Below are 19,438 nucleotides of genomic sequence, written 5' to 3' on the forward strand. Positions count from 1 at the left end.
CCTTCTACTGATCACTCTTCCTCATCGCCTTATATCCCTCATCTCTCCTGCTCTGTCTGTTTTGGTCTGTCCGTCTTGATTTTAATTCTACATTTCTTCTTCCTCTCCTTCGCTCATCTTCATCCTCTCTTTACTCTTCTTTCACGTCCTGTCCATTCCCTCCTTCGTTCCTCTTCATCCCCTCTCTACTCTCCTTTTTATCCTGCCTCTCCCTTAATGCTATCAGTGCTGCGACTTAGCGTAGTATAATCGCCTATGTTGATGTCAGTCTGAAGAGAGAACGTAGACGCAAAAAATAAGGCAACTCTGATTTTTTTTTTCCCCTCTGGTTTATCGAATTTCCCTCAGCTACATAAAATCGTTCCGTATTAACCTGTATTAAAAGCCCAAGAACGTCCGTCGCTCCAAAAAAGGTTAATTCGAGTGAGTTTTTATTTTTTTATGTCTGTTAGAAAAATAAATTCCGTGGTATTAACGTGAATAAACTCTCTTAGATTAATACCAGATCTGTGAAGTATACCAGGGCCGAAAGTCACGGTATTATCTTTCTTTTTTCTCTCTCTCTCTTTTTTTTTTTGGGGGGGGTGAATGTATGTCTGGCCCAATTTTACTTTTCTCTCTTTTTTTTTTTTATGGAAGAAGGAACCAAAGGCCAGAACTTTGGTGATGGTTCTCCTGTTTCTGTGTTTTCCTTTTCTTGCCTATGATTCCTGTCCACTTCATTTATAACAGTGGAAAATAATTTGATAATATGATTATTATTTTCCATCCATCCATCCATTGCCAGACGCCATGTATCCCACACGGGGTGGCCAAGGGCTTAGAGTTAATTGTTTTACAGGGAGGGGCACTAATCCTCCACCAACCCCACTTGACACGTAGGGATGCCAACAGCATCTGGTGTTCCCAGGCGGTCACCCATCCAAGTACTAACCAGACCCAACGTTGCTTAATGATGATAATGATGATTTTTTTATTACCCGTATTATTATTTTATCATATGATGAAAATGATGATAATAATGATGATGATGACGATGATGATGATGATGATGATGATGATGATGATGATAAGGATATCCTATGTTCATTTCAGGTACGTCATCTTGGCAAATCGGAAACCATCGGACCCTTAAGGTAAAATAGAATTCATCAGTTTATATCTTATTTCATACCCTCAGAATCGTAAAGGAAATTAGGGAATCTTGCAAATGGAAATTGAGGAATATTTAAAAGAACAATAGAGTTAGGAAAGGAATGGCGATGAAAATAGACTAGGATTCTGTGTTCTAAAGTAGGGTTCTGTTTAGTCGAGATGAACCTTTCCCTAGCAGAGTATTCCATAATGGGAAATCCTTGTTGCTTTAAATCGTGGTTCTTTAGTGCACGGCTTCCTTCAGTCACACCTGTAGTACTGTCTGTTGTTTATCTTTTATTTATACACAAAGCACTCCACCGCCGGAACAGTGAAAAAAAAAAAAGAAAGAAAGAAAGAAAAGGGCACAGCATATCACACCAAACTCGACCGCAAAAAAGAAAAAATGAATGACGAGAAGAGATGACAAAGGACTAAACCCAGATAGAGCTCAAGACGAGGGTTAACGAGGAAAGAGAGAGAGGTAATAAAGCTAGCTCACCTCCACTTTGTCCTACGATTCTGGAACCACGTCTTGACCTGGGCGTCCGTCATCTTGAGTTGTTTGGCAAGGGCGGCCCGCTCGCTTGACGCCAGGTATTTCTGCTTGTTGAACCGCTTCTCTAATTCGTTCACCTGGGGGAGCAGAAGGAGGAGACCGGGGTTAGATGAGAGAGAGAAAGAGAGAGAGAGAGAGAGGAGGGATAGGGGACGAGTGTTTAGTATGACAGTGGTTGGAGAGGTGGGGAGGAGGGAATTGGGGGAAAGATGGGGAGAAAGTGAGCGACGGGGAGTTAGTATGGCATGGAGGAGGAGAGGGGACTGGAAAGGAGAAAAAGGGGGAGGGGACTGGGAGAGAGGGAAGGAGCGAACTGGGAGAGAGGGAGGATTTCAAATGGTGAGATGGAGAAATTTGGCTTGATAAGAAGGGAGATTAGGCTAGGTAAGGGGGAATTAGGCTAGGTAAGGGGGATTAGGTTAGGTAAGGGGGGATTAGGCTAGGTAAGGAGAGATTATTCTAGGTAAGGGGGGATTAGGCTAGGTAAGGGGGATTAGGCTAGGTAAGGAGAGATTATTCTAGGTAAGGGGGGATTATTCTAGGTAAGGGGGGATTAGGCTAGGTAAGGGGGATTAGGTTAGGTAAGGGGGGATTAGGCTAGGTAAGGGGGGATTAGGCTTAGGCAAGGTAAGCGGGGATTAGGCTAAGTAAGGGGTGAATTAGGTTAAGTCCTTCTCAAGCACACAACTGATTAACTCTACGGCCGCCTTTCTAAAGCTAGATAATGGTCAAGAAAGAGAAGCAGAAGAAAGAAGTAGAAAGAGAAGTAGAAGAAGTCAAGATGAAAAGTAGAACAGTAAAGAAACGTCTCGAGAAGTGAATCTGGATGCTGCAGCAGTTCTTCAGATTAAACGTGGAATTGAGATAACACTTTTAAGATATTTAGAACAGTCGGCAGATACCACTTAAATAAAATCGTCAGGTTTTAGTAAGAGTATGGTTAATAAAAGTCACCGGATATTTCGTAAAGTTAAAAAAAAAAAAATGGTCATGTGTTGGCAGAAATAAAAGAGACGTACCTGGCCTGAAAGAGTTTAACAGGTGGAAAAAGAATACTATACTTCATTCACTTTAACTTGGCCAAAAATTTCAGCCATTTGTATCTTGGTTCACATAGCTCACTGACAGAAAACAGACAACCCTTCCGCTTCCCATCCTTTTTTTCATATCACCTCTTCGTGACTAGCATCCTACTCTAGTGATAATTTTTTGTTATAACTCAGCATTCAAGATGGTGGACCGGCAATTACAGGCCAAGTTAAGGTGAACAGGGTATAGGGCTGAAAGTGAACAGGGCATAGGGCTGAAAGTGAACAGGGTATAGGGCTGAAAGTGAACAGGGTATAGGGCTGAAAGTGAACATGGCATAGGGTTGAAAGTGAACAGGGTACAGGGCTGAAAGTGAACAGGGTACAGGGCTGAATGTGAACAGGGTGTAGGGCTGAAGGTGAACAGGGTATAGGGCTAACCTGGACTCTGGTAAATGAGGTTCTTGGCTTCTTGCGTTTGGGTGGGGTCCGGGACTGGTAGGGGTGGCCGATGCGACGGGGGAAGCCGAAGGGACCTGCCGAGAAGAAGAAGACTTGGATTAATACTGGCGTCTACACGAGAAGAACGGGAAGAGAACAAGAAAAGAAAAGCAAGAAGAGGAAGAAGAAGAAGAAGAGGAAGACCAAGAGGGAGAAGTAGGAGGAGTAGGAGGAGGAGACTCTGGATTAGTACCCAGTGTCTGCACGAGGTTCATTTAGGCAGACAGTTTCTACGAAGGCACAGTCATTCCATAGAAATCGACACAGAGCAGTGGCATTTACACCCCGAGCCCTAGTTTGAAGATGGGAAAAGCAGGCAGACGACCTCCCAGCAGAGACCTATTAGCACACAGATAAGTAGGCTTATTAGCAGACATTTCATTATTATTGCTGCCAGCCATATCACGATAGTAAACGAAAATAACATCAGATTTACATCACACCATACAGAGCAGACATTTCACTATTATCAGACACTATTACACCCAGAACGTCATAACAGATAGATGAGAAATACTATACTCTTCATTAACATCACTGCAGGCGATATTGCAGCAGTGTAAACATAAGTCACATTAAACATTATATCAGACATTACAGGAAACATTTAACATCAGAATATTAGTTAACATCTTAAAATATAATATTAACATCAGATGATTTATAGATACCACAACAGGTAGTATCGAAGCAGACCATACGAAGCTGATTTAGTATTTACTGTTTTTTTTTCTTTTTTAACAGCTTTTCAGAAGTCAAATGATAAACGAACTCCATTCCTGAGTTGAACAGAGGCCTTACTCGTCTTTATGTGGAGTACCCTGCAGCTTGTGTGTGTGTAGGAGGGTGTAGATATGTATGTATGTATGTGTGTGTGTGTGTGTGTGTGTGTGTGTGTGTGTGTGTGTGCAAGAGGAGAATCTCACCACATATTATTCTTATAAACAGTGTGAAGGCACATGTTTCTTATCTCATTAACCTATCTATCTGTCTATTGCCAGACGCCATAATCCCGTAAGGGGTGGCCATTTGACTTTGAGTTATTTGTTTTACGGGGAGGGTCACTAATCGTCTACCATCCCACTTGCTGACACGTAGGGAGCACGTATGGTTTGGTTATATGGTTACCACCCAGCGTTGTAAATGGTTTCTTGGCTTACAGGAAACCATTTGGCTTGTCACTCAATGTAAAGCCACCTGTAGAGGAAAGAAACACAATAAGAAGTAACAGGAAACATGGGAGAAATAGGAAGAGAGGAGGGCAGGCACAGAAAAAGAATGATAAAGGCTAAGGAAGAAGTAAGCAGCACTACATCAAGTGAGTGGATGATGGTTGCCACCACCTACCCCCGTCTCTTAATAACTCCCTTCAGTAACTTTTTTTTTTTTTTTTTTCGGCTTCTACCCACAGACGATTTTTCTCAGCTGGAAACAAACCCCTTGTAGTGAAAAGGATTAATTTAGACTATATCTGACCCTTTTCATATCAAAAGTGTATCTCAAGCTAAATGAAATGTCTAATCGTACGAAAAATTTAGAAAAAAATAATACCCAAAAGAATCTAATCAACCTTAATATTCGCTTAATTCTTGCATTTTAGTCAATCCGCATACGTCCCATTAGTTTACCATTAATATTACCTTTCATATAAGGTTTCTGAGTCAATGGGTTATGAGGGAGGGGGGCGGTGAATGTCAGTTTTACGCTTGAGGTGGTGTTTTGGATATTACTGTGTAAAAGGAACTGATTTTGCATATGTATACTAAGAGAGAGAGGGAGACGGGGAAGGAGGCAAGTAAATGAGAGTGCAGGAAGGTGTAAAATGAGAGAGAGAGAGAGAGAGAGAGAGAGAGAGAGAGAGAGAGAGAGAGAGAGAGAGAGAGAGAGAATCACTTAACCGGGCCAGTGTTAAGTGAGACAACGTGGATTTAACTGTGGTGGTCACTTATAGGTACTTAAATAGAGTGCTGGACGCTGTACTAGGAGAGGGGGAGGGAGGGGGAGTGGGAGGGGAAGGGGAGGAGGGATGGGGAAGGAGGGAAAAGATAGGTGGGGATGGACAGAGGAGAGAGGCAGAGAGGGGAAGGATGGGTGGGAGTGGGTAGAGAAGGAATGAGATAGGAAGGGATGGAAAGAGTATTTGAGTGGAGAGAAAGAGGAGTGGGGATGGAGAGGGGAAGAGAGAAGGGGAGGGGAATGAACGGAGGAGGGAGGTGGAGAGTGTGTTTGGTTGGAGGAGAGGGAGAAGGTGGATGAGAGATAGGAAGGAAAATAAATGGACGATGGAGACAGACGGAGATAATGCATGTGAGGATAGGATGGGAGACAGAGGAGTGAAGGAGAGGAAGGTGGGGAGAAGAAGAGGGAGTGAATGAAAGAGAGGAAGGAGGGGAGAAGTACAGGGAGTGAATGAAAGAGAGGAAGGAGGGGAGAAGAACAGGGAGTGAATGAAAGAGAGGAAGGAGGGGAGAAGAACAGGGAGTGAATGAAAGAGGGTAAAGGAATGAAGGAGAAAGAGGGAAGAAGAATAGGGAATGAATGAAAGAGAGTAAAGGGGTGAACGAGAGAGAGGAAAGAGGGGAGAAGAGACAGTGAATGAGAGAGAGAGAGAGAGAGAGAGAGAGAGAGAGAGAGAGAGAGAGAGAGAGGGAGGGAGATGAAGGATGGATGGAAAAGGGGAATGAAATAAGGAGAGACTGAGAGCTTGTGGATGGAGAAGTGTGTGAAGAAGTTAAGAGACGGGAGACAGAATATTTTTAATTTCTTTATTGCAAGAGATCTCCTCAAGTTGAAATAGATTCTTTTGAGATTACGTAGAAAAAAAAATCGTTCTAACAGCTAAAAATCAATGCACGAAAGAGAAAGAAGAAAGTATATTAAAACAGCAAAAAGTTAGATAATTACAAAGAAATAGAGAAAATACACATGATTGCCTAGAAGATAAAGAGAACAAGAAATAGTTACACAGATATCCAGACCACACAGACACTACGGACACAGGAAATACAAGGCTCCTTCCTGGCCCACCATTCCCTCCGGCTAACTTAGTAATCGGAAGAGGAAAGGTCGAAAAACTGAAAGATGAAGTTTGAGAGAGAGAGAGAGAGAGAGAGAGAGAGAGAGAGAGAGAGAGAGAGAGAGAGAGAGAGAGAGATGACAAACAGGACGATTATGTGAACTGATGACTTGGTGTGACAATAACAGGCTTTAATGTTATTTGTTGTGGTGGGACTGTGGTGATTGTGGTTGGACTGTGGTGGTTGTGGTAGGTTTGTGGTGGTTGTGGCAGGACTGTGGTGGCAATGGTAGGTTTGTGGTGGTTATGGCAGGATTGTGGTGCTTGTGGTGGGTGGTTGGTGTTACTTTAGTGAGATTGATAGTTCTGTGCAATTGTGGTAAGTCGGCTGCGGTTGTGGTAAAATTGACTGGTTGTGGTAGACACAATGGTAACACTATAGAGACTGTGATGGTTGTGGTAGGACTTCAAGATCTGACATACGAGAGACTAGTAGTTGTGGTAGTACTGGTTGTGGCATGAGTGGTGGTAGGAATGGTTGAATTTTGGTAGGCTAGATATTACTCTCTTAGAATTGTGGTAGGCGTTGCTGTGGTCTTATGGTAGGTAGGTAGGTAGGTAGGTAGGTTTGTAGGTAGGTAGGTAAGGGTTCCCACGGACACACCTGGACCAGACACCTCAATTAGCAAGGACAGGTGACCCAGCCCCCACACCTCTAGATACCCTTACCTGCCTCACCCCACAACCTGCCTCACCCTACCTGCCTCACCTACCCACTTGTCTCACACTATAATCTGCCTCATAACGCCTGCTCCACCCCACGTTCCTCACCCTGCCTGCCTCGCCCTGCCTGTATCATTCAATTTGCCTTACTCTACCTGCCTCACCATAGTTGCCTCACCCAACTTGTTTCACCCCACCATCGTCGCCCTACCTGCTTCAGCCTACTAATCTCGCTGTGTCTTGCCTATCTGCCTCACTGACTGCCTTACCCTACCTGTCTCATCCTCTTTTGCCTGCCTGCCTCACCTTACTTGTCTCATCCTACCTGCTTCACCCCACATCCTGCCTCATCCTAAGTACCTCGCCCACCTGCCTCACTCAGCCTTCCTCACCCAACATGCCTCATCGAACGTGCTTCACCCAACCTGCCTCACCCAACCTGCCTCATCCTGCCTCACCTTGCCTGTCTTACCTTAACTGCCTATCTCAGCCCACCTACTTCACCCCACATCCTGCTTCGTCCTACTTGCCTCATCCTGTGTCCTTCACCCTACCTGCCTCACCCCACCTGCCTAACCCTACCTGCCTCACCCTACCTGCCTCACTCAACTTTACCTTTCTTTCCCGTCCCATAGTTTCTAAAATCGACATGAGGCTCTAAAATCGACACCATCAACTCGACACAAATCAGCTTCATGACCACCTTTCCTTTCCCTCCATCCCAGGTAGAGAGAGAGAGAGAGAGAGAGAGAGAGAGAGAGAGAGAGAGGTGGAAGGGAGTGAAATACGGAGGGAAAGTAGGAGTGAGAGAGCTGAGGGAGGAGAAAATGAGATAACTAGTGAAGGAGGAGGGAGGATGTGAGAGAGTGAGTCAGTGAAGGGAGAGAGGGAGAGAGAGGAGATAAGAAAGGAACTGAGGGAGTAGATGAGGAAAGAGAGGAATGGAGCAAGGGAGAGGGAGAGAAGAAAGGAGTGAGGGAAGGAGGGAGGGAATGAGAGAGAATTGAAGGAAGGAAGGAGAGATGGAGGAAGGAGGGCGGGAGGGAGTGAGAGGAGGAAGACTGGCTAATGGACCTACCTGGATTAATTACCATCTGAGCCAGGTGTGAGGACGATCTGCCTTACCTGTTATTTGTGTGTGTGTGTGTGTGTGTGTGTGTGTGTGTGTGTGTGTGTGTGTGTGTGTGTCTCAGTCCATTTACATATCACATGTCTCGTTTGTGTGTGTGTGTGTGTGTGTGTGTGTGTGTGTGTGTGTGTGTGTGTGTGTTCCCAAGCCATTTATAAGTGACCCATCCATCCTTTCTTTTTCTTCTTATCTATCAGTCTGAGTCTGTCTATCTGTCTGTCTGGCTATCTTGCCATTCATTCATCCATCTATCCATCCGTTCATTCATCCATACATCCATCTATCAGTTTATCGATCAGCCAGTCTACCTTTATCTATCAATCTATCCCCCCTTCACCCACGGATGGATAGATGGATGGATGGAAGGAACAATTAGGACATGAATGAATGGAGATGGGACGGGCGGAGAGAAAGAGGTAGGGAGGGAAGGAAGGAGGGAGGAAGGGAAGGAAGGCAGGTAAGAATGGGAGGGTAGGACCAGATGCCTCCCATACCATCCCATACCATCCCATAATACTTCGTTCAAGGTCTCTATGTCCTTCCTTCCTTTCCCACTGCATTTCTTTACGCTTCGAATATCGCCAGCAAATGTACGGGGTTGATTGAGGTCAGATAGGTTGGTTGGAGAGAGAGAGAGAGAGAGAGAGAGAGAGAGAGAGAGAGAGAGAGGGGTGAATGGATATACAGAGGGAGAATTGAAATCAGACAGGCATAGTGGTTACGATCACCTTATATGCTCTCTCTTAAGCATGGGTGCGAATCCAAACGTGGCAGACATTTAAATCAAGAAACCTTCAGTAACCACTACAAATTCTCATCCTGTTGTCCACACTGATGACATATACAGAAGCACAAACATATACTAAAATAAATACATAAATAAATTAACAAAACTCCGTCTTTGACATACACTGCACTCACTACAGACATTCTTGCCCTGTTTTTTCGTCGTTAAGAAAAGCTCCCTAGCACGTCTTCCTTAGCGATTTATTTTTTTGAATTGTGCTGGTTAATATTCGTGTGTACGTTTTTTATTCAGAGTGTGGCGATGTTAGAAGGATTTGTGGTGATGTTAGAAGGATTTATGTAACACAGAATGGAAAAGTAAGGTGCAATAAGCAAAATAAATCGCTCAGGAAGAGGTGTTAGGGAGCTTCCTCAATCGGCGAGAATTCGAGCCCTTGTTGAGTTATACTTAGTGTGAGGAAGGGGTGATTCTAGCTATGATTATTTCTCCCTCGTGGACTGATAAAGATAACAGAGATAAGGACAAAGCCAAAGGAGAATATATACTGATAGACAGGAAACTGATATATATGTTTCGGTATTTCTTGTTATCAGAATTTTACCATTCGTTACTTACCACACTTGTTTTGGGCTGGTTTATAAATTCTTTACTCTGTTAAATCCCAGTCTCTCCTATCTCCTCCTGCCTTCCCTCCCACCCCTCCCATCTCCTCCCAGTCTCCTCCCAATCCCTTCCGTCTCCTTCAGGCTTCCCCTTCCCATTCCCCCACTTCTTCCAAGTCTTCCCCGCACTCGCTCAAATTTCTCCCACTTCCTCTCTTAGTATCTCCAAACCTCTATCACTTCCTCTCCGTACCTCGAAACCTCTCACTTCCTCTCAGTATCTCCAAACCTTTCTAACTCACTCCTAACACTGCAGTATCTCTCCAAGATACCTCCTATCTCATATCTCCTATCACCCATTCTCCTCCTCAGCCTCCCATCCTTCCCCCTTTCTCACACTCCCTCACCCTTCCCAATTCCCACTCAACTTCTCTCCTAGTACCTCCAAGCCTGTCCCACCCCTCTCATCAACCCTCCAAGCACTCCTCCCATCTTTCCCACTTTCCCTTCAAATCTCCCATTCCCATCTTCAAATTTCTACACACATCCATTCTATACCATCTTCCCTTTACCTCTCACTCACCTCCATCCCACCAGACTTCTCCTGTTCACTTGTACTCCCTGCCATCTCCCTTACAGTCATCCTCGCCACCTCTCTCCTCCAAGTATCTCCCCACTCCCACTCCCTCCCATCTCCTCCGAATTTCTGCAAACTAACACTCCCTCCCATCTCCTCTCCACTACTGTTCACTCACTCCCATCTCTTCCAGACTTCACCTACATAATAACACTCCCTCTCATATCATCTCGACGCCTCCTCACTCACTCCCATTTCCTGTAAACTTCTCCTACTCACTCCCACTCGTTGCCATCTCCTCTCTACTCCTTTTCACTTCCTTCCATCTCCTCTCCACCCATCCTCACTCATTCCCATCTCCAGACTTCCTCTACACATTCCCGTCTCCAGTCTTCCCCTACTCGCACCCACTGCCTTCCATCTCCTCTCCACCCCTCCTAGTCCTTTCCACACCCCACCCTCCCTCTCCCAACCCCTCCCAGACCCCACCCTCCTTCACCCAGCCCCTCCCAGACCCCACCCTCCCTCACCCAGGCAGGCCACCCAGCTATTAACCGCTCAGCAAAACCAACGGGCCTGTCCCCACCCGGTCCATATAATGACTGGGCACCTGTAACGGGACACCGGTACTCCTGGGTGTACCGGGAGAGAGGGCTAGTTGGAGGGATAGGCGTACCGTGTGTGTATTGGGTGAGAGATGAGTGATGGGTCGGTGGGTACATGGATGGATGGATAGGCAGAATAGAGATAGATATACAGATAGAACAAAATGGAGACATGGATAGACAGGTAGACTGATTGATCGATTGATTGACTGATTGATGAATGGATGGACAGATAGATAAACGGATAGATAAATAGATAGATACAGAGTTCTTGGCTACTTAGTGATTTTTTATGCTTAAGGGACTGATAAATGTATGGAAGGATTAACAGGAGAGAGAGAGAGAGAGAGAGAGAGAGAGAGAGAGAGAGAGAGATTTCCCTATTTGATAATTTGATAATCTGAACTACGTATAATTCCAGTGCAAAATTCTTACCTCTCTACTAAGGCCTTCATCCTTACTTCACTCTTGGTTCTATAATGCTTCCTTGCCCTTTAACCCTCAGTTTTGGGGGATTCCTCTGTTCTGGTATAATTTCATGGTTTTAGTGTAAATATCCTTAGTGCAAGTGGCTTTGGTAATTTGGCAACACCTTTGACGATAATATTAAGGCATATTACACCAAAATATCATCTTGTACGTAAGGAAAGCAAACAGTATTCAAACTACATCGTGCATAAAGAAGAGACATGAATTATTTTGTGCATTTTATACGTCCATGGTATTACAAAATCTCCGAAACCACGTACATACGCCCCCAAGTGCCCTCCGAAGCACACAGAAACATCGCCTTCCTCTGCTCATCCTGACTTCTGAAAACACTAATCTTGCATTTAGGGTCGTGTCCAGTTTCATATTAGATTCATATTGCTCGAGTGACATATACGAGAAACCCACTTCACCATCACAGGTATCTTTTGCACTAATTACGGGAAGAACAAGCATCTCATCACTGTCAGGTGGAGTATTCGAGGTGGTAAGGAGAGAAAAAAATAATCTTGGTCACTCTCTGCACATGAAAGCCTGACTCACTCCCAAGGATGATGATGATGATGATGGTGATGATGATGATGATTGTCATTATTATCGTCATCATCATAATAAATTAGTAGATGATATAAGCTTCACATAAAAAAATACAAATACACGACTGATTTAGAAGTTCCACCATCAAGATAAGTGACCAAGCCATTGAAGAAACGTCATGTTGTTTCAGTATCTAAATTTGAAGGTATATGACGCCAGGGGCACATCACGAGCGTCGTTGCCAAAACAGTTGAACTACAACGTGAACTTCGAATAATGGCCTTAGGACGCGGACACACTTGCTCAAAACGTGGTCAAGAAGAAGAAACGAAGCAGGGAGTTAGATCCAATAAGAGGGTTAGATCCGATGCAATAAGAGGGTTAGATCCGTTGCAGTAATAGAGTCTTATTCTTGGACGATACTCCTGTGTCCTGTGTCCTGCCTTCGATCACATGTTTGGGATATGTGTGTCCTCGCCCTTACCAAGCGTCTCCACTCCATCTGCTGCCACTATTTAGATAAAGTATAGGCATGGCTGTGAGGAGTGTACCGTGTCATACTTTCACCCACCAGCTCAAACTATTGTATATGAGACAGGTGATGGCGAAAAAGTAGCCAGATACTCACCTATGTGGAAACTGGTGAGGCAGGAGAAGGCGGGGACGAGGGTAGAAGGGGTACGAGCACTCAGCCTCCCTACTCCTCATCCTCCCGTCCCCATCCCTCCCACATACAGTTACCAGGTGAGTGTCTACCTACTGCTTCGCTACTGCTTGTCTCACTCTTAAAGGAATGAAGTGGTGGAGTACAACAAGAGACATTCCTTGAACTTACCACACGTGCGATCTCGGTCTGTCATGGGTACTTCTGGATGAGGTACGCGAATATTCCAAAACACAATTTCTGTATAAAAAAAAAAAAATGAAAGAAAGAAAAACGAAAAGAAAAGAAAAAAGGATGGAAAGGAGGAACTAGAGTAATCCATTTCATGCGATACCATCTTATTAATTTCATTTTCTTTATACCTCCCACTTCCAAGCGATTCTAAGTAGTTTTGGCGACACATTCGTAGTGAAGAGGTATCTGTTAACTCTGTAGCATAAAATAAAGGACAGAGGAAGTTAAGAGGGATTATATTAGAAACTAGTCTCGGGAACAGAATTACGTGACTCCATTTTGTGTGTGTGTATATGTGTGTGTTTTTTTTTAGGTGATCTGATGGCGTGTGTGTGTGTGTGTGTGTGCTTAAGATGATTTAAGATGCACACGTGTCTGCCTTTGTGTATAAGGGACCTTGGCTGCGATGGTGTCTTGAACCAGGGTCTTCCGGTGCTAGACAGAGATTGAGTTTTCTTAATGGTCCACTACAAAGGACACTCTGAATATCTAGTTATTTTTTCCTCACCACAATTACGTCTTTTTTTCTTTTATGTGGCTACCGAGGGGACGATCAGATGAAGGTTAGGAAGGGTATCATGAATTGAAGGGGGTTTACTGTACTGAAGCCTTTGTTCTATTCTTCAGACTAACGAGGAGACGATTTGCTGCATTTTCCGGACGGTTGTTGTAGCGAAGAGATTAATAAAGGGTGTATCTAGTTCCTGCAAAAAATCTATCCCAAGCTGAATAAAATCGTCCGGAGACAGCTAGGATTGTAAGGACCTCCTCGGGTTGGAGAGTTTACGAACCGCCTACAAAGGGATTTAAGTGCAACCCCAGTCAGTTTGTTTACCTTGATGTTTGTGTGATTTCGATTCATTTTTTTTATATTGACGTATTTCCAATAATACAAAATGTTTTTTTTTTTCCCCCCGATGTTTTTACCTCTGAATCACTCATATTTTCGGCGTAATGGGGTTCATAGTCAGCTTTGTCATAATTTTTGAGATGAAAGTTAAATGGAGCGGAAGAAATAATGATGAAAGGTGAAGTGACTGCAGAAGTGTAGGATACAGAGAATGAAACTGTATAATAGAGATGAAATGGGGGAGATGATATAGGTGAGTCATGAATCTAGACATGCTGCTTTTGGAAAATGAAATTAAAAGATGAATGAGAAGATGACGTTCAGAATGAGTTTAGAAGTGTGGGATAAAGAAAATGAGAAATGCAAGAGGATTAAGAACTTAGGGATAATGATATATGTAAAAGCTTAGGGAAAAGACGGTGGGTTGAAATGGACGTCTGAAAAGTAGAGTGTGAGGTAGAGATAGTGGAGGCGAAAGGGAAAAAAAAAAAGAGGAAGGCAGTGCTTGAATGGATAAAGAGCTCAAAGTCTAAGGTATACAAAATGGGAGTAAAAAAGAGAAAAAAATGATGGAGGAACAGCGTGGATTTATGTTTTTGGAAGTGCAGATGAGAAAGAAAAAATGGACTGGAGAAGACGGATGAAAGAGTGGAAGAGTAAATGATAGTAAGTGTAGTAGTATAGGATAAAGGAAGTGTGGCTAAAAAAACAAGGATGCAATGTGGAGGCGATGGACGAATGATTAACGCAATGGCTGGATTTTTTTTTTTTCCAAGGAAGAAGGAACCAAAGGCCAGAACCCGCAAGATCGTTCCCTCCAAGAAGAAACAAAAACGAGATAACAGGGCGCCAAAATCAAGATCTCTTCACAAAAACACTGCTCTCAAATATTTAATTCTGTGGAACGAATTATTTGGAGGTGTTATATCGGTAAAGCTGCTTCCTCTCCTCTTACACACAGACGCGTGATGACGTTATCTCGACTAATAACATCTCGCCGGTCGTAATAGGTGGGTAGATTATGGGATCTCGAGAACAGGTTTTGTGACCGATAAGAAAGAAAATAAATAAGAAAGAAGAAAAGAGATAACCCTAAATAAGAAAGATAAAAAGAAAAAATTTAACGATAAATATAAAAGAAGAAAAGTAAAGAAATTATCAACTTTTTCAATCAGATTAGCCTTTTCATTGCACCAGTTTTCTCCTGATGTGTGATATGGGCGCCTTCAGACGGTGGCACCAATATACCTGCCTCACCTCCTTCCCTGTCCCAGGTAAAGAGGATAGTAGACCGCAGAGAAAGACAGCTTCAGCCTGCAGTCCACTTGGTCCAGATGAGCTTGGGACTGAATAAAACCGTCTCCAAATGGCGGGAACAAGATATCTACTGTAGGCCCATAGAGAATTTAAGGGAGACGATTTTAATTCAGTCAAACGAGTCTACCCCCCTGCTGAATGAAATCGTCTGCCGTGTGAGGCTCGTATGCTCGTCGGTTAAGGAAGCTACATAACACCTCTTCCGTAGTGATTTATTTTTGTATATGGGTGGTTAATATCTTTTGTTACGTCATTTATGCAGGGTATGGCGATATTGGAAGGATTTATGTAACACACAGAGGAGGACAGTAAGGTGTACCAAGCAAAGTAAATCGCTTAGGAGAAGGCGTTAGGGAGCTTCCATGTATATATTTGAACCCCTTCAGGTCGAGTAATCTTTCTTAACCCAAGCAAGTTGTCGAAATATGGCCATAATGGAAGAGAAAATGCGTCCTCGAAGGGAAGGGGTGAATGTCTATTTTTTTTTTTTTCCAGTGCCTACAAGGTCTGAGTATCGCTTGCCTTGACTGTCCTGTGTTTGTCAAAAATCAGTTCTTTAAAACAGGATTAGCCCCTTCACAACAATTACGTCTTTTTCTTATTTTTCAATTATTATTACCGGTATTTTCTTTTTTTTTTTTGGGGGGGAGGGTTTCGCTGGGTTTCTTTTGATTGAGACATTTACAAGTGAGAGGGTTAGAAATCACTCTTTCAGTACGAAAGGTGATTGCTAAGCCTAACCCTTTCACTCCAAGGACGTATTATGATGATGATGATGATGATGATTATTACCACTACTACTACTACTACTAGTACTATTATTATTATTATTATTATTATTATTATTATTATAATTATTATTATTATTATTATTATTATTGTTATTATTATTATTATTAATATTATTATTATTATTATTATCATTTTCATTATTATTATTGGCCACTGCAAGATTTTATTCAGCTTAGGGGAGACTTTTCGAACTGGAGAGGCTTGCTACAACTTTCACAAGCCTCTTCGTTACCATTAATCTCCCCTGACCCAAGAAAAATCGTCTGGAGGCAGCAAGAATAAGACGACAGCATCGGACTGAAGAGGTTAATATTTTCGCCAGCAGGAAGCAAAAATAAATAAATAAATAAATAAGTAAAAAAGAAAGACGTCATTGCATTGAAGGAGTTTATTATGATATTTTTTCTCCCAGTGCATTTGAGGTTTGAGTATCTAGTGGCCTTGACTGCCCTGTGTTCAGCAAAAATATGTTCCTCTTTATAACAGGTTGAACACGGCTGTATGTATTTGAGGACCGTTTTTCGATATTTGATCTTTATTTTATTTTTATATTTATTCTTTCATTCTTCTTTTTTCTTTTCTTCTCCTTCTGCTTCTTCTCCTTCTCCTCCTTCTTCTTCTTCTTCTTCTTCTTCTTCTGCTGCTGCTGCTGCTCCTGCTCCTGCTCCTGCTCCTCCTCCTCCTCCTCCTCTTCTTTGCTCGCGTATTTCATCTTGGGACAGAAAACGTATGAGCTTAGATACCTTGAGTTAGCTGTGACCTTCATTAACCCTCGCATGGTAAGAACAGTTATAGTATTATGTTCCAGTTAACATCGGGCGATTTCACTCCTCTGAGAGTGAGAGTAGAGCTGAGAATGGTATTAATGCACCAGTAGCTTATTCATGGTAGGGACAAGTCTAGTACTCTTCCACTAGACGATTTTACTCAGCTGAGATTAAGTCGTAGGAACCTGAAAGTGTTATTTCCTAAGACGTGTAGGTTGTGTGGCAGGAAGAAGAGAATATAAACACGTCATCGTACTGAAGAGATTAATAGGGATAATTTTCTGCGGTTACCAGAATATTAAACCTGCCACTTAGATTTCAAGGGTTGAGAAATTCATATTCTTTTAACGCCGCCATTAATACACCGTTCCTGTAATATATGCAAAAACTCGATTTGCGTTGACAGCCTTGCCACCTCCTCTCCGCAGTCATATTAACCTGCATTATATCACTTCACCCGTGGACGACTTTATATATCTCAGAATCAAGGAGGTGTAGTTTTTTTTATTTAAACTTGGCCAAGATTTTTGTCCTGCTGAAGTTTTTTTTCAGTAACTCAGTGGCAGAAAAAGCCAATACTATGGTTTTTCATTCTTTCCATAGCACTTTTTTTTGACTGGCATCATACTGTAATGTTAATTGCCTGTTTTAGCTCAGTGTCCAAGATAGAGAGATGGCAATTTTAGGCCAAGTTAAAGATGGTTCAGTAAAACGTCTGTGGTTTAAGCGTGAGCCTCATGATCTCAAACAGCCATTCTAGCTCTTTTTCGGCAGTCATTTTAGCCTGTTTGTCATCCCCTCACAGTACAGATGTATGATAAAGCTGATAACCCTGGCCTCTCGTTTATCTTTCCAGCCTGCAGACTGTTTACCAAGAGATTAAAATTACTCACATTAACACACTTCCCTGCCATAATGATTATTCTGTTACACTCTCGTTGTTTTATAATTTAGATGAATGACAATTTTTAGTGGAAATCAGCGTGGTGAGGGAGACAGTGATGATGATGGTAATGATGAAGATGACGATGATAATAATGATGATGATGTTAATGACGATAATGATAATATGATGATGATGGTGATGATAATAACAATAATAATAATAATAATAATAATAATAAGGATAATAATGACGATGATGATACGTCGCACGAGTCACACCTTCCTCTTGCCATTCATTTCTCATCTCCTTGACCTTTGGCGTATCACTGTCTTCATTTTTTCTCTTATATACCCAGGAGTACAATTACAGTCATGTACACCTTACTCTTTGCCCTTACCGTTACTGTACATTTTTCAGCGTGTGCACAGAGGACCACTTTTTGTCCCACTCTGTATAATCGCCTGGAATTTTCCGTTTTTTTTTTTTTTTTTTTTTTGTAGATCAGAGGTTGAGATTCACCAGGTATATAACTTTTGATGCTTTTTTCTGGTCTAAATAGGAGTGTTTTTTTTTTTTTTTTCCAGGAAGGTAACATTTATTCAGTAAGTTATGGTGATTTTTCTGTTTGTTCATAGCTTTATTATTTTCGCAGGAAGAACGAGAGATATTGTTTATAGATTGTTCAGAGATTTTTTTTTTTTTTTCAGGAAGAACGAAACGGATTAGAACTTATGACGGGCTGAATGACTTATGGTGATTTTCCTGTTCTAAATAGGTTTTGTTTTTTGCAGGTTAGACGAGGGAGATCAGAGCTTGAGATGCAGTGAGTAACCTGATTTTCGTGTTGTTGATAGGATTCTCTCTCTCTCTCTCTCTCTCTCTCTCTCTCTCTCTCTCTCTCTCTCTCTCTCTCTCTCTCAGGTGGGGCAGTTCTTTCCCCCCCCCCATGTTCCCTGTTCATACTGGACAAAAAGAAAAAAAAAAAAATCTCATTTCTAGCATGGATTATTAATTGTTAGTTTAGGTCACGAGTTTCGGCCCAGATCACGTAATTCTTCCAAGCCTACACCTCTCCACGTATTGTCCTCCCGTTAACTCTCAAATATCTTAGACTTTTAAGACGAGAGATCATTCCCGAACTGAGTAAAATCGTCTTTAAGTAGCAAGAATTAAATATAACAGGCGTCGTCGACCTGAAGGGGTTAGCAAAGATGCTTTTAACCCCTTCACTACGAAATATCTCTCCTTACCTGAAGAGATTGGCTAGATACGGGAAGATTGGAATATAAAAAGCATAATTCTTCTCAAATAAACTCGCTGCCTTCCCGTGTGTTGTGCTTCCGTCTATATTCTTTCATCGCCCAAAATTTGTATATAAAATTATTCACTTTCGTTTATATTATGCTTTTTGGCGTATTCGAAGAATAACCGACCTACATATTGCCCACTCAACCGATCTCCAAATTCGCCTCACTTAGCATCTCGGCATTTCTGTCAACACGGCCAACTTTCTCCAATTTTTTTCTTCTCCTTTTACGCTCCTGGTATTACCCAACCAATTTTCCTCCCCCACTTTCGTTTTCCTACCATTTCGGTGTTTTTCCCGATTCACAAGCGGCGTTAAGGCAAGGTGTGACAGCCACCGAAAGCTCCCGTTACGGTGGCGCCCTAACATGACGACCTCTAGCGGAGCGTAATGGAACTAATCGGGCCATTCTCTCCTCCTCATTTAAGTTCATGACTATAGGCTTCAATTATGCCGTGGCCTTGGTGCGGCGTGGAGGTATTTTTCGGTGTGTACAGGTGTGTGTGCGTGACTGTCCGTGCATGTATGTGTGTGTGCGTGCGTGTGTGTAGAGTAACAGTGCATAGGTGCATGTCTGTCCGCTCGTGTGTGTTTGGGAACGAGTGGATGTGTGTGTGTGTGTGTGAGAGAGAGAGAGAGAGAGTAGTGAGCAACTGTATTATGTGACAGAGTATTGATCATCTGTGTATTATATAAGGTAACTGTAGAACTGTATTTTCTCTAGTAGTATACTGAATAACTCTGTATGATATTGAGATGGAACATTCAGCAGTTCTCTCATGTGAGACAGGGCACTGAGCACACCTGTATTATGGCAGACAGACGATAAATCAACTGTATTATATGCACAAAAAGAAGATAGATGGATAGAATGATAGACAGGTAGAAAGTTAGATGATTTAGCTGAGGTAGAGTGAGGCCCTATCCTATTTATTTCCACAATACCGAGTCTATTACCCAAATACCTCATAATA

At 42.6% G+C, this 19,438-nt stretch overlaps 1 protein-coding gene across 1 annotated transcript in view; it reads right to left on the reverse strand.

Annotated features, from left to right (window-relative positions):
* Positions 1-19,438, reverse strand: part of LOC145407772 (uncharacterized) — a 161,239-nt gene that overhangs the window by 71,499 nt on the left and 70,302 nt on the right. Inside the window, exons 2-3 of the mRNA XM_080278641.1 lie at positions 3,163-3,257; positions 1,637-1,770 (exon numbers count right to left, since the gene is read on the reverse strand). Coding sequence (XP_080134767.1) covers positions 1,637-1,770; positions 3,163-3,257 — 229 coding nt within the window. The remainder of the gene's footprint in view (positions 1-1,636; positions 1,771-3,162; positions 3,258-19,438) is intronic.

Source organism: Coenobita brevimanus, chromosome 74 (assembly GCF_032717465.1).
Source record: "Coenobita brevimanus isolate Jiangsu-jjx chromosome 74, ASM3271746v2, whole genome shotgun sequence".
NCBI lineage: Eukaryota > Metazoa > Arthropoda > Malacostraca > Decapoda > Coenobitidae > Coenobita > Coenobita brevimanus.